This window comes from Pinus tabuliformis, chromosome 8 (genome assembly GCF_031772625.1).
Source record: "Pinus tabuliformis cultivar Carrire ecotype Pingquan chromosome 8, CPIR1, whole genome shotgun sequence".
Classification (NCBI taxonomy): domain Eukaryota; kingdom Viridiplantae; phylum Streptophyta; class Pinopsida; order Pinales; family Pinaceae; genus Pinus; species Pinus tabuliformis.
This window is the reverse complement of record NC_142294.1, coordinates 343,960,901-343,976,252: the sequence shown is the minus strand read 5'-3', so window position 1 is coordinate 343,976,252 and position 15,352 is coordinate 343,960,901. Positions and strand designations below refer to the sequence as shown.

General features: G+C 38.3%; 1 protein-coding gene across 1 annotated transcript in view; it reads right to left on the bottom strand.

Moving 5' to 3' along the window:
- TRP1 (tryptophan biosynthesis 1) overlaps positions 1 to 15,352 on the bottom strand; it is a 264,481-nt gene that overhangs the window by 174,069 nt on the left and 75,060 nt on the right. Inside the window, exons 3-4 of the mRNA XM_089372138.1 lie at positions 11,182 to 11,343; positions 10,919 to 11,002 (exon numbers count right to left, since the gene is read on the bottom strand). Of these exons, the coding sequence (XP_089228264.1) occupies positions 10,919 to 11,002; positions 11,182 to 11,343 (246 nt within the window). The remainder of the gene's footprint in view (positions 1 to 10,918; positions 11,003 to 11,181; positions 11,344 to 15,352) is intronic.

Here is a 15,352-nt window from a genome sequence, read left to right as displayed (position 1 = left end):
TAAGGGTGCACATAACCAAAATAGCATCGAGTGCAATCCATCTCTAAACCGAAAATACATCAACAAGTAGGCTCTAGATGACCTATGGCATCCAAAAAAATCATGCTACAACAAATACCTACATATCATCAAAATCATTGTCTATCTTGGGATCTTTGTCATTAATATCACCCTCTAAATAACATAAGATAGAAAAAATGTAACATGTCAAGTCAAGATTTTGTTTCAGTGATGGGTACATTTTTAATAGGGTCATGATAGAGGAGTTCGACAACCAATGTCATCAACATCAAAGCACATAGAGGGCTTGGTGCTCTTGATTAAATATGAGTTCCATACCCCAGTAAATGATAAATTCCAATGGAAACATCGCAAACCCCCAATCCTGAAATCCTAAAAAACTGATAAGTCTGTTGGATTTTGAGTGAGATCTAAAATTCTACTTTGTCCATATGAAATCCAATGAGGTCAGAACCACTCTCAAACATCCTGAGTTATTTCACGGTAACGTTAAAAATTTAAATAAAAGGATGAAAATAAAAGATAAAGGAGAATGTCACTTTTTACTTTAAGAATTTAACATTACCATGAATTGCATATCAATACTAGGGCCATAGGATTGAATATTAGGTTACCCCACTCAAAATTCTTGTTTCCAATCTTCAATAGCTCCCTCTATCAGTCCCGAATTGGCAAGGAGCGCAAGTTTTTTTAGGGAGCGCGCTCCCGAAATTCGCTCCAATGCGCTCCCACTCAAAGTGCACTTCGGGAGTGGATAAAAGGGCGTAAGGGGCGCTCTCCTGCAATCTTGCTCCTAATGATAACTTAGAGAGTGAGCACATGAACAATATTATGATGATCCAAACAAAAACTCACTATTTCCTTAGCCTCAACTCTCGAGTCTCTGCCTCAAGTGGTCAGATAACCATATGTTACAAATAGTGACATAGAGTTTGGTGAAGATATGCCCAATTATGATAGTCATGTAGTTATTAAGATCCTAAGTGTCCCTTCACTTGAGAATGGGGTGAATAATATGTCAAGGCCATGAAGGAGGTAAACCATTTCAACCAACAAGGTTAAAAGTATAAACAATATGAAAAGAAAGGGAACGAATATAATGCTTCAAAAACTCAACTTGGAAATCTTCCTCATGGAATTATTTCCTAGAGCTAAAGGTCTAAACTGCTTTATTCATGTCACCAGGTAAACAAAGGTGGCAAGTAGGGGGAAGAGAAGATTAATGATAGGAGATCAACGTAAAACATCATAAACCAACATGGTATGATGGAACAAGAATAATTGGCTCAATAATGGCAAAAGGTTTGGGTTTATGAGGAAGAAAAGTATCCTAGAAACCTTTGGGTGAGTAAAGGAGAGCTAATAAGAGTTCCCATCTCCTTGCGGCCAAAAAATTATGTTTCATATGATGGACGCGCTTGTACTATTTCCTCACAGAGGGGACAAAGGTAGAGTCATGACTAAGAACATTCCAATGATCTCTATACAATAGTTTTACATCCCTCGTCGGACTAACAATTCATGGGGCAAATACCTGGAGAAGGGGGCACTATGAGGAAGTGACAAAAAAATGAAGAAAAAGGTACAAAGATGACTCACAAAGGTTAGTAGATATAATTTCATATTTGGCTTCAACAATAGGAAAGGAAGAGCACTAGTTGATGTGTGGAATTAAACGAGAAAGGTTGGGGAAGTAGGAGTCAAACTAAACTATAGTGTGAATAAAATTTCTACAAGGAGATGTGGGGGGGCAATGTATGTATGTATGGTCAACAACAGGGAAAGGGAGGGAAACAAAAAAGATATTGAATGCATAGATTGAGAGATGGACCTGCTAATACAGAGTTCACTACACTACCACCACCACAGAGCAAAAGTATCTTGAACACATAGAATGACAGACAGACCCATGAATGCATATTCCACGACACTAGCACCACCACTCTGCAAAAAACAAGTGAACTAACTAGAATCTAGATAGCAAGTAGGACAATCAGTAGTAAAAGGTTGTGACCCATTGAGAGATATCCCTACTTGGCCCTTCATTCTTCATAGGAGATTATCGCCATGGCCTCCAAAGCTTAAGCAATGCTAGCTATTGAAGGTTTCCTTACTTTGGCAATCCATCAATATCTCTATCGATTGCCTCCCCACTTCTAATATTCACTAGATGCCCCTAGCCAATCCCCTCCCTCCAAAAGAGGAGACTAATAAGGTGATCAAAAAATACATGTACCCATAACTTACATAGGTTACTTAGATCTCCCCTCCATAACCTCTTAGACCTAAGCACTTTTTATAGTTGAGGAAAGACCTCATTATCCACCCCAACTACACTTAGTGCCATCAGTCACATATCCTAAAGATTACACTCAACTAGCTAAGAGTTTGTTCCCACTAGCTACAATTCGAAACCAAACACCACATCCCATAAAAGGATAGAATCTTTCAATTATGCCATCTTTACAAGATCATAACAAAAGAATGTTTCCTTTTTAAGTGCCCCATATATTATGAGATCTAAGAAGATATTAGTGACTTTACAGAGATTCAAAGAGGTTCCTTGCTAACTTCTTTCACTTTCCAAATTAACAATCTCTAGCTCTATATATTCAAAAGGCAATCACCCTTGACAACAAAACCACAGACCATATCCAAGCCCAATACTACCAAGTTGATCATTTCCTTTTCCAGCTAATCTCGGAGATTGGAATTTGGAAGTGTTAAATGTGATGCAGATACTCCATCCAAAGAGGCAAAGGATGATAGGTCAGTGCAACAATGCACACCTCTCACTACTCTGGGAGACAACACATTTGCACATGGCCACATAGACATAACCACACCAATTTGTCTAGGGGAAAAGATAGCTTCCATCCCTAGTCAAGTGATCAATTGTCCATCAACAAATTTCTCTCCTTAGCCTCAAATATTCAGGGAGATCCACTTGGTGAATCTCAGGCTCCTCTTAGGAGTACCTACTCTAACCCTAACAATCCAAAGCATACACTAGAGGACATTTCTATGCTTGGCATTGGCTCAATCATTGTTATGGATGACTGGAAGGATATTATTTCTTTCACCTCTACATATACAACTTTAATTACAACATAATATGTCTCTCTCTATGTTAGGATTTACCTTCTTGGTTTACCTCCTATCACTCACTATTATTTTTCATCTCATATTATTTCTTCTTCGTTCTTGGCGCTTAGGAGTTGCCTCAGTGCTTCCACACTAATATTGTAGTTTAACATACCCTCTAGCCCCACTTACCTATTTTGGTCACTCATCGACATTAATGAAATTATCTTACCTTATCTAGTTTTCTTGGAAGAAACTAATCTTTGCACAAGAGCTTTGGCTTGTTTTTAGGCATGTGTACTTGCATGTATTTAGTTGTTCCCATTCCAATGCAAATAATTAGGTTTATTTGGTCCTCTATATCTTAGGTCTAGTTCCTTCACATTTCACTTGTGAAATTCTGAATACTCTTGCTTTCTTGTTGTTGAAAAATCTAGGGGCAACTAGATTAGGTGATTTCTCTTACTTTGATAACTACTTGTGATGTTCTTTTACTTAACTTGATGTTCTTGTAGTTAACTTCTTCTTTCATTTGATTATTATTGTGTTTTCTATCATCAAGCAACGACCAAACAGTAAAGATCAATGAGACAAGAGGAGACAAAATGTAGGTTGCTAGTCGGGGACAAAATCTCTCCTCCTGAGAAGAAAACCCACAAGAATTATTCTCTTCTTATAGAGTGTTCAAATGACGAATTCCGAGACCTATGACCCCTTAACAAAGACCCTTCCAAGACAAGTCACACCTTTTTCTTTGATGAGCTTCTCTTCCACAAAGTCAACGCTAGTCAACCTTGCTCCATTACTTTAAATTTCTGCCCTTCCTCAAAATTTTGACTTGCTGCTTCAGGACTGCAATTTTGGCTTCCATTGCAGAAACCCTAGTTGCCACGTGTGAGATAAATATGGTGACTTTCTTCTCTTTTCTCCTTCACTTGGACAACAGCTTCCTCTCTAGCAATTCAGCTTGCAATATAGTCCTTCTTTTATCTAATTTCGACCTCCTAATATGACTGCGATATTTTGATTCTTACTGCAATGAGTGATGCCCTACCTTCTTCGCACGTATGAGGGATTATAGCTCGACAATTTTAGATTTTGGTTTACTATTTATCTCCTTGCTTTTCCTTTTTCTTCGCTCCCTTTTAGGTCTTCTTATCTTCCTTGATCGAACTTGATTGCTTGCAAGTGAGTGTCTTCAAATGAGGTCGAGTGCTTCTTATTTATAGGCTTCTTGAGAGCCCTAATAGGCCGACTTGTCACTATGTAGGCCAATTTCTCTTAATGTAGGCTGACCTGTCTTCGAGGAGATCTTTTAACTCACAAAAATTCTTTTGACATGATACAATATGCCCAATAGGGTCTTTTACAAATTACAATGACTCTTTGACTTCTTAACTTCATGACAAATTCCTAGAAGCACTTAATGGGTGCTTGACCTATAAATAAAATGACCTTGAGCATGAAACCCATGCCTTAAAATAATAATAAAATTTGTTTTTCTTTTTACATCAAATACATAAAATCATGATTACATTAGACATTACGAAGACCAATCCTAGTTATACATTTCAGCACTCCCTCTTACTAGGGAGGTATTCATAATCCATACAAGGTACTTGGACATTTTCATATTGAAGAATTCTCATAAGAAGAGTCAGATTGGTAAGCCATTGCATAAGCTATTATTTCAGCTTATCTCATTGCATCTCATCATATCAACCAGCATTGTCATACACCAAGGCCTTAACTAACAGCTCTATCTTTCCACAAGAATAGAGCACAATGTCGAGGAGACAATGACTAATAGCCACCTTCATCATTGCCTCTCAAGGCACATAGCCCATCCGGATGTTCACAAGGTATGTCCTTCTAGGACCATTCCCATCTTGGATTAATACATCCTCATGGAATTTCCTCTTCGACTACTCTTACCTATTGTATGCACTACCTCATCCTCAAAGAGTATCAGAATCAATCGCAGATGCTTACCTAATCCTCCATTCTTTTTTCATAACATGAAGACAAGAATGATGTGTCTATCTCTCCCTTGCAACTAGGGAGGATCTTACTCATTCCTATAAAGAGAATAGACCCAAGCTCCCTCTTAACAAGGGATTTGTTACCAATAGCAACTCTCTTTGGTGGAGATCATGGTACTACTAGCTGCATGTAGGGCTCCTTTCCGCATCATTCAACTTCTTGATTATGGAGCCTTCTTCTTCGTAGGGCATCGGCCATCTTCTTCATCACTTCCCTTCAACGAAATATCGTGTTAAACCAATAGTCATGTCATCCTTTTCTTCATTGGGGAGTGACCTTCTAGTCCATATCTGGCTATCCTTCATACAACTACCTCTTCCAAGTCATGTTTCTTTCAAGATCTTCCATCCAATCTCATCAATACTAGTTGTAGGTGACATCTACAACCCTCTTCCGCTAGCCCTGTTTCAACCCAACCAGATGTTTTCAAAAATAAAAATGAGCGTCAAATCAAAGTTACCATTTTATGATGGCCTTTCATCGTGACATTTGTTCTCTGCATCAACATCCTTTCACATATTGTATGAACCGATCTCCAAGACATACATTACCAAGGTTTTCTTTCTCCAGCATACATATCAAGGTCTCCATACCTTTTCCATGGAGATCATCTCTAATCCTTCTTGATATCAAATGTTGATCATTTATCTTATGTGATAGTATATGCATCTTCTCACAAACTCTTCTTTCACCATTCTTCACTTATTGCTTCCTCGGGATCTTTTATACATAGTTCCTTTCATCATAGGAACCATAGTTGCCAACAATGTTCCATCGAGCTTCTGGGATGGGGAAACGTGGGAGCGGGGAAACGTGGGAGGGGGGCGTATATAAGCAACCCCAAAATTTAGGAAAATTTCGGGGAAACAAGGGGAAGCATATAAGCAACCCCAAAATTTAGGAAAATTTCCAGGAAACGGGGGGACGTCAGAGTCATAAAAATTATAAAATTATTAAAAATTTAATATATAAAAATAACAAATAAATCCCAACAATATGTAAATACCTAAGTTAGTAAATAGAAAATCTTAATAATTACGAAATATGCATCTAAATATGATTATCATTTCGTATTAGACTATTATGAATCATAATTATCATTTGACATTTCTGCAATCATCAATATAAAATTGTAAATCTAAAAGTAAATTACTAGATTGAATCCATCATTTGACATTATGCAATGTTCCATCTAAATTCATCATTTAGCAATGGGCATTAATATTATGCAAGGTACATCTAAATTAAATTAATCATTTGAAAATTGAAATTACACAATGCACATCGAAAGTAAATTCATCATGACAATGACATGATGTTGAAGTCTAAAATAGCCATGTAATACTACACTAAAAGTAAACATAGAAAGCAGTGAAATACTAGTAAATTTCTCAAAAAGTACTAAATAATAAATCGCAGCTCCAATTCGGTAGCTCCAAGTCACAAAATGAAAATTGCAACTCCAATCTGACAGCTCCATGTCACAAAATGAAAATTGCAGCTTCAAATGTCTCAAGCCCCTAGTCAATGGTAAATCTAAATCACAACAAATTGCAGATGGAAAATGTAGAGCGGCGACAGAAGGAAAATCTCGGGCGACAAGGTAAAATGTCGAGTGGCAGTAGAAGGAAAATGTCGGGCAGCAAGGTAAAATCATAGGGTTAATGAGAAATGAATGAGAAATGTGAATGATTATGTTTTAAAGTTTTAATTTATCCTTTAGTTTTTATTTTCATTTTTTTAATTATATTAAAATTTGTAATTTTTGTAATTTTTTATGTTTCTAATTGTTATTAGCAAACAAATTTGGGGGGACGCTGGGGGGACAGCTTTCGTCACCAGGAAAAAGTCCCCACAGAGTTTCCCCGAGTTCCCCCAAAAAAGGGGACGTGGGGGAACGTTTTCGCAAGAGTTTCCCCGTTCTGGGAGCGTGGGGGGCGAGGAAGCACATCCCCCACATTGGGGGGGCGCATCCCCGTGGAACATTGGTTTCCAACCACCTCATATTTTCCATGAGGTCATATTATGTTGATTTCATCTTATCAATATGTAAAAGAGTTCTATGCATATTTTCTACATGCCTTTATGCATCACTCTAATGGAAGAGTATCTTCTTTCTTTCATCATGCTCATGAGATAGAGCATTTTAACCCACACTATCTTCAACCATATGATGACATGATTTTATCTATTTATTACCAAATATATACATAACTCTTCATGGTCATCTAGACTTCCTTTCGTAGCTTTCTTTCCTTGTTTGAAGATGAGAGTACTTCAACCAACTTGACATGTTGCACAACTTTGTCACCATACCTTCATCCTTCTTAACCAGTGGATCCCACACAAGGTGGAATGTAGACTTTCTGTGAGACATTTGCTTCTTCCAAGTAGAGGTGAACCTTCTAATGAAGATTACAATGGAGGACCTTGATGATCCTTATTCTGCAAATACTTCTTCTTAATGTGATGATGTATGATGAACACTTTATCTTCTATCTTGCTAGATGACTTAGACCATATCGATTGCTACTTCGGTTGTCCTAATATGAAGATGCCATGAGCTACTTCCTTTCTATGATGATTGTTTCAACTATGCAGATTTCTATTTCAGCTATCCTTCCATGCTTCAATGATAATGTCATCATTATCTCAGCTATAATGCATCCTATAAAAACTGAAAAGAAACTAAGTATATTGCGTTATCTTAATCATAGTAGAGGTCTTTCACTTCCTCCTTTGTCTTCTTCTTTTCAGGTTCTTCCACTTCTTCAGTGACATGAGGTTCATTTCTTTCCTTTCTTTTCTTGTTGTCCTTCTTAAGTTTAGGACAATTCCTTTTGAAATGCCCATATTCATTACATTCATAGCATTGGATCCTTAACATATCAATTCTCTTTTGAAACTTCGTTTGAGGCCCAAATTTTCCAAATTTGCCTTTCTTCCTTGTCGATGTTGCATATGCTTGTGTTTGTTCAGTTGACCCAACATCATTCTTCATTTTTAATCTAGATTCTTCAATTTTGCATAATGAGCACAGATCGTTGAATGGAGTGGTTTCCTTCTTCCCATAAATGGTTGACCCAAAGTTGCCTCATTCATCAGGTAGTGCATTGAGCACTAGGGTGGTAATCTCTCAATCAGACATTACTTCCCCAAGTTCTTGTAGTTGGTCTCTAATTTCAAATACTTTCATGAAATACATTGTTATCCCTTCTTCCCTTGAGATCTTCATCTTGTATAGCTTGGTTCTCAAAGATATAATTTCCCCTGCAGCGCTTACGGAAAACAACTCCACCAACTTTTCATAGATCTCCTTTGCTGACTCAAAGTTTGCAACATAAGGGATGAGAGAATCCTTGATTGATTCTATGAGGATCCTTTGTGCCCTTATTTCTCCTTTCATTTATTTTGATAGTGCTTGACCTTGCTCTTGAGATGGTTTGGTGACGGAGCCCTTTTACATATTCAATAACTTCATTTTCCATGAGAATTAGATCAATTCTCTTCTTCCATGCAAGGTAGTTCGAGGTCCCAACCAATTTATTGTTCTCCTTGCAAAAGATGAAGTCATTTGATTTGAGGATTGAGACATAAAAAAAAGACTTACTTTGTTAAGTGAAGATGCTCCTTTGTTGATGATATCTTCAACTTGATGCCTTCTTGATAATGCTGATAATTGAAGATGCCTTGTTGAAGATGATTGCTTCCTTGTTGATGTCTTCATTTTTCTTCCAATGTGAGGGAGATAATTTTGAGTTCTTTGATGATGAGAAGCTCTTCTAGCTTTACTTGGATGTAGAGTGTAGAATGTGGAAACTTTTCAAGATGCTTCAAATGATAGAGTCCTTCTTTGAATGGAGGTAGGTCTTGGGGTCTTCTTCTTCTTGTGATGATGTGATCCTTGTCCTTGTGATGTGATGTGTATTCCTCCTTGATGCTCTTAATGATTTGATGTCTTTGATGCTTCTTAGTTCTCCTTGACGATCTGTGTATCCTTCTTCAATTGGATGATCTTCTTCAAGTTTCCTTTCCTTGTTGTAGTCATCTTAGCCCTGATACCATGTTGAGAAATCTAGGGGCAGCTAGATTAGGTGATTTATCTTACTTTGATAACTACTTGTATGTTCTTTTACTTAACTTGATGTTCTTGTAGTTAACTTCTTCTTTCACTCTATTATTATTGTGTTTTCTATCATCAAACAGCTACTAAACAGTAAAGATCAATGAGACAAGAGGACACAAAATGTAGGCTGCTAACCAAGGCCAAAACCTCTCCTCTTGAGAGGAAAACCCACAAGAATTCTTCTCTTCTTATAGAATTTTCAGACGAAGAATTCCAAGACCTATGACCCCTTGACAAAGACCTTTCCAAGACAAGTCAAACCTTTTTTTATGAGCTTCTCTTCCACAAAGTCAACGCTAGTCAAACTTGCTCCAATATTTCAGATTTCGACCTTTCTTCAGAATTTCGACTTACTGCTTCAGGACTGCAATTTTGGCTTCTACCACAAAAACCCTAGTTGGCACATGTGAGATAAATATGGTGAATTTCCTTCGCATGGACAGCAGCTACTTCTCTAGCAATTCGGATTGCAAGATAGTCCTTCTTTTATCTGATTTTGGCCTCCTAATATGACTGCAATATCTCGGTCCCTACTGCAATGAGTGATGCCCTACCTTCTTCGCATGTCTGAAGGATTGTAGCCCAAAAACTTCAGATTTCGGTTTACTTTTTATCTCCTTGCTTTTCCTTGTTCTTCGCTCCCTTTTAGGTCTTCTTATCTTCCTTGATCAAACTTGATTGCTTGCACGTGAGTGTCTTCAAATGAGGCCGAGTGCTTCTTATTTATAGGCTTCTTGAGAGCCCTAGTAGGCCGACTTGTCACTATGTACGTCAACTTCTCTTAATGTACGCCAACTTGTCTTGGAGAGGGTCTTTTGACTCAAAAATTCTTTTGACATGATACAATATGTCCAATAGGGTCTTTTACAAATTACAATGACTCTTTGACTTCTTGACTTCATGACAAAGTCCTAGAAGCACTCAATGGGTGCTTGACCTGTAAATAAAATGGCCATGAGCATGAAACCCATGCTTCAAAATAATAATAAAATTATTTTTCCTTTTCACATCAAATACATAAAATCATGATTACATTAGACATTATGAAGACCGAACCTAGTTACACATTTCAACACTTGTCTTACACATTGCAGTTCAACTGTTCAGCGTTGGTTAGAATGAACTGAATCACAGCTTTGCCTTTCAGCAAATTGATATTTTGATAGCATGTACTTCTCTCCCTCCCTATAAGCATTCCAGGCCTGTCACCACCTGTGTTAGTTAAGGTCTTCTTATACATACCCTCTTTTAGACAATTGCAGATATTTTGTTTGAGATTTCTAGACTTCTTATTAGCTCGTACTTCTGTTCCTCCATATGAGAATTCCAGGCTTGTCACCACCTGTGTTGGTTAAGGTCAGCCTGTACATACCCTCTTTTAAACAATTGCAGTTATTTTGTTTGAGATTTCTAGCCTCAATAGCTCGTATTGTGTACTTGAATAAAAAATTATAATTCTTAATCAATTTTCTCTCCATGTGACTAGCAATCAAAATCAGAAAATGAAAACAAGAAAAAGTGTGCTACCAATCACATATTTTCACATAAACCAAGTAGACATTTCATTCTCTGCCAGATAAGCATAGGATACTTCAAGAACAAGGAAATCAAACACAACATATTTTTTTCCAATGCAAAACAAACCTCAGGTCCCAAGTCTAGAGCAACTCCCAGAGCTTGCAGCACATCTGCACTTCCACATGCAGAGGAACTTGAACGATTTCCTTGCTGAAAAAATATGAATAGGAGAAACAAATCAAGTCTAACAATACAGGTGTTATTTAAACAAAAATACAAACAGCTTCACATGTTAACAGGAAAATCCGGCAGCCATGAAACAAAGATGAGCTTGCTAAATTCCCAAATTCAAATTTCAAGTACTACATATATGAATTCAACCAAACAACCTTTGCTACTCGGGCACCACATGCTGCAGCTAATATGCATGCACCTGTTGAAATGTTTACAGTGTTCGCACCATCACCACCAGTGCCAACTATATCTATGGCATCAGTCAACCCATCAAGACGTACACAACGTTTAATCATGGCTTTGGCCAAGCCTGTAATCTGAATAAGGAAGAGATAATGAAAAAATAATCATATGTCAGTTATTTATATTGCCAGAGTAATCAAAAAAGTAATAATAGCAAGGTCAAAATCAGCTTTGAAGAAATTCCTGCCGAGATAAGTGGTTAACTACATGCCTCTTAAGGAAATAAATGTTTGAACAAAGAAAGAGCCCAGAATAAGTTTGGAAAAGCCCTGCCAATACAAATGGCTAAATTATAACTCAAAATGTTATGAACACAAATGTACAATAAATAATAATAATAGTTAATAAGTATAATTAATAATTATAATAGGACATGTCTGTTAGTTGGGACATGCTATGTTGCAGGAAACATGGGGTGGGGCTCGTTTTGTGCCCATTTCATCCGGGAAAAATGGAAATGCATCCTAGATGGGCCTTGAAACGTGTTTCCGGTCGTATGGGCACGTTTCTTGAAATGGAAATGCACCCGTACAACCAGAAACTCGTTTCAAGGCAGTCTAGCCCACCATAAAGCGCGTTTCCACTTAAAATTGCCTTTTTTTTCTTTTTTACCTTTTCACTTTTTTACTTTAATATTTTGTGATTAAATTAATTCCTAGAGGTTTCTCATAAGTTATAAAAATAATTTCACTTCATTCCCTCATCACATGAATTGAACAAGCCATTTCACTTGGAAATGGGTGATTTTAGCAAGAAGAAAAGAGGAAGAGAGAAATGGTTTTATTCATTCTGTGCAGCGCAATAGGTTGGGTTCCTTTTTACATATAAATAATTTTCTTCTTTGACTAAAGGTGCCCATGAAGGCTTTGTTACATCATGATTATGATTTTTGACTCAATAAAATAATCCTAGAGCACTCAATGGGTGCTTTGACCTATTGATTATTGACCCAAGCATGAAACCCATGCTTTAATAAGTCAATTTAAATAATAATAAAAATATATTTTGACAAATATATTACATTATGACTCAAGTACAATTATGAAGACCGACACTAGTTACATTCTTCAACACTCCTTTGGTGTAACACGCCCTAGAACTCTGTGTGGGCTTCGATTCTGCAAGAAAAATGTTGTATTGCATGCCTCAACCCAAAGAAACTTGGGCAGTAGTTGATCTTGCAACATGGCTTTGGTCGCTCCAACTATGGCCATGTTCTTGCATTCTACCACCTCGTTCTGCTAAGGGTTATATCGTGTGATCAGCTCCCTCTGGATGCCCTCTTTGGCACAAAACTCCTTGAAGGCATTTGAGGTATACTCCCCACAATTATCTGACCTCAGCACCTTAATTTTCTTGCCATTGTGATTCTCAACCAAGGCCTTAAACTCTTGAAACTTTGAGAAGACTTCAACTTTTTTGTTCATAAAGAAAATCCAAGTCTTTCTCGAGTGATCATCATGAAGGTGACATAATACTTGTACCCCAAGAGAAATCTTGAAGAGAAGGGATCACAAATGTCTGAATGAACAAGGTCCAAGATTCCCTTTGCCCCATTATCTCCGCTAGGAAAAGAGGTTTTGGCATACTTGCCAAGTGTGCAACCCTTGCACACCTCATGTTGTTCCACATTGCACTGTGGCAACCCTATTGCTATCTCCTTGAGAATTTTCAGCACGCCATGGTGTTGATGCCCCATGCACCTATGTCATAACTCTCCAAGCTCCCTTCCTGAGTCACTGCTCCTTCTACTGGTCAATGTTGCGGTTATCTCAAACTGCAATTTGTACAGGTTCTTATGCCTGACCCCAATCTACTGAGCCTACTTGCACTCTAAGAGTTTTATAAACACCCTACATTGTCTGAAAGTCACCTCGTACCCCTTATTCTCTAATTTTGAAACTGAAATGAGGTTCTTCTTGAGCCCTGGAACGTAAAGGACATATCTAAGAAACAGAGTGTTTCCTGGCTCCCTCTTAAATTTGATTGTACCAACGCCCTCAACTCAATACTTCCCATCATCTCCCATCTCAATATGGAACTGCATGTCCTTCTTTGTCAGTTTGTTGAAGTAGTTCTTGTTCCCCATCATGTGACAAGATGCACCATTGTCTACATACCATAAGTTGGTAGCCACTAAGCTTGCCATGCAAGCAATAAGTGAGAACTCATTCTCAAAATGAGAAGAGAACTTGTTTATCTCTGTGGAGGTTACTACTTGGTCCTTCTTGAACCCTTTCCCCCTGTTAGGGCACTTAAGTCTTAGTAGCATAGTGCCCAAACTGGTGGCATGAAAAGCACTTGATCTTGCTGAGATTTTTCTTCTTCCTCTCTCCCTTAGAGCTCGACTCACCACCACCACTGTTCTTCTTGCCCTTCAACCTACCTCCTTTGCTAGTTAGGGCAAAGTTCTCTTCATCTTCAATCTTGGTACGAGACCCTGACTGAGCATGTCTACGAAGTTCTTCTTGGACATAGTCACCTCATAGTCGCTCCCAGTCCAAAAGCTTCTCCCTAGCACATATTCCATCCATAAAAGTTTCCCAAGACTTGGATAAACCCATCAAGGCAAAACTCACCAAGCCTCTATTAGAAACTATCTCACACACACTAGCAAGCTCGCCCCTTACTTGGGTAAACTTGGTGAAGTAAGACACCATAGAATCCAACTTGATCATTGTGATGGTTCTCATTTTATCCTTCAACACTAACTTTCTGGCCTCACTCGAACCCTGTTAAAGGCCAATAATGGTTGTCCACATAGCTTTGGCTAACTTCTTCCCGTCGAGTGAGGGAAAATGTAGTCTTTGATTCCTTCCAAGATGATACTCCTCGGCTTGGCATCTCTTCTATTATGTTAAGCCAACTACTAAAGGTCATTGGGGTTAGTGGGGACAATATCCACAAACTCCCAAACCCCTTGTTCCCCCAACACCACACCAATTCTCTCACACAATGAGTAGAAGTCGGACACACCATCCAACATATCCTCGAATTTGAGACCCAGATAAGCCATACTGCCAATTTGCAATGTCCAAAAACCCTAGCGGCCAAATCGAACTGGTGAACTCGCTCCCTCTAAATCGCAGAACCTGCTCCTGAAGATAAAAAAAGTATGTGGTCTACAATCAGAGGCTATGCTCTAATACCACGTTAGTTTTCCTTAAAACCCAACAATTGATTTGTAATTTTCTAAGTTTGTAACCAAAAATAAAGACAAGAACACATGAGACACAAAATATACCCAAGAAACCCCAACTCTAGGGAAAACCTACAAATAGTGTGTGTTTTCTATTATCTTAGCAAATGGTTATCTTCAGAAATTTTTACAGCAAGGGAACACTTCCCTTTCACAATAGAAAACCACTGATCATCTCCCCAATAAAAATCAAACACCCTCCTGTGCACTCACTCTCAGCTTTGTTGTACGGCCACGCAATACGGCTTTCCTGTGCCTTGTATGTGTTGTATGGACGTGCAACTCGACCTCTCTACACCCTCATGCAAATTGTACAGCCGCATTGAAGCTAACTGAGTTAGGGCTATTTAGCCCTCTCTCTCTCGCTCCTAGATCGTTGAATCTTTGTCGTCTACTAAAACCCTAGTCTTCTTTGCCGAGATAACACACACTCTAGTGCCAAATCGATCTGACCACTTTTGCGCCCTGTTGTCGCGGGGATTGACACGACAACGCTCAGACCGGGGGTTGTCACTCTAATCCCCGATCTCTCCGTTTAAGCCTGTCTCCCACGGCTAAGGGGGGTAGACCCTGAGGAAAGATGAAGGCCAACTGCCAAACAGTTGGGCCGGGAGACGAGATGCACTAAAATGGTTTTATTGATTTGATAGACCAGTGCCTTGTTAGATTGGTGCCTAAATGATTACTTTCTAGGTGATATAAGAGCATAAATCATAAACAACAATCACCTATCATCAAATGATCAGAACAATGCTTTAAATATCCAGTAAAAACCACAAAGTTCCTCGAATAACGATATCCGGCAAACTAAGAGAAATAAATTGCTTTGAATAACAGAGAAACCAGATACTTATTTCGTATTCAGACCACAGCACGAAAGATAT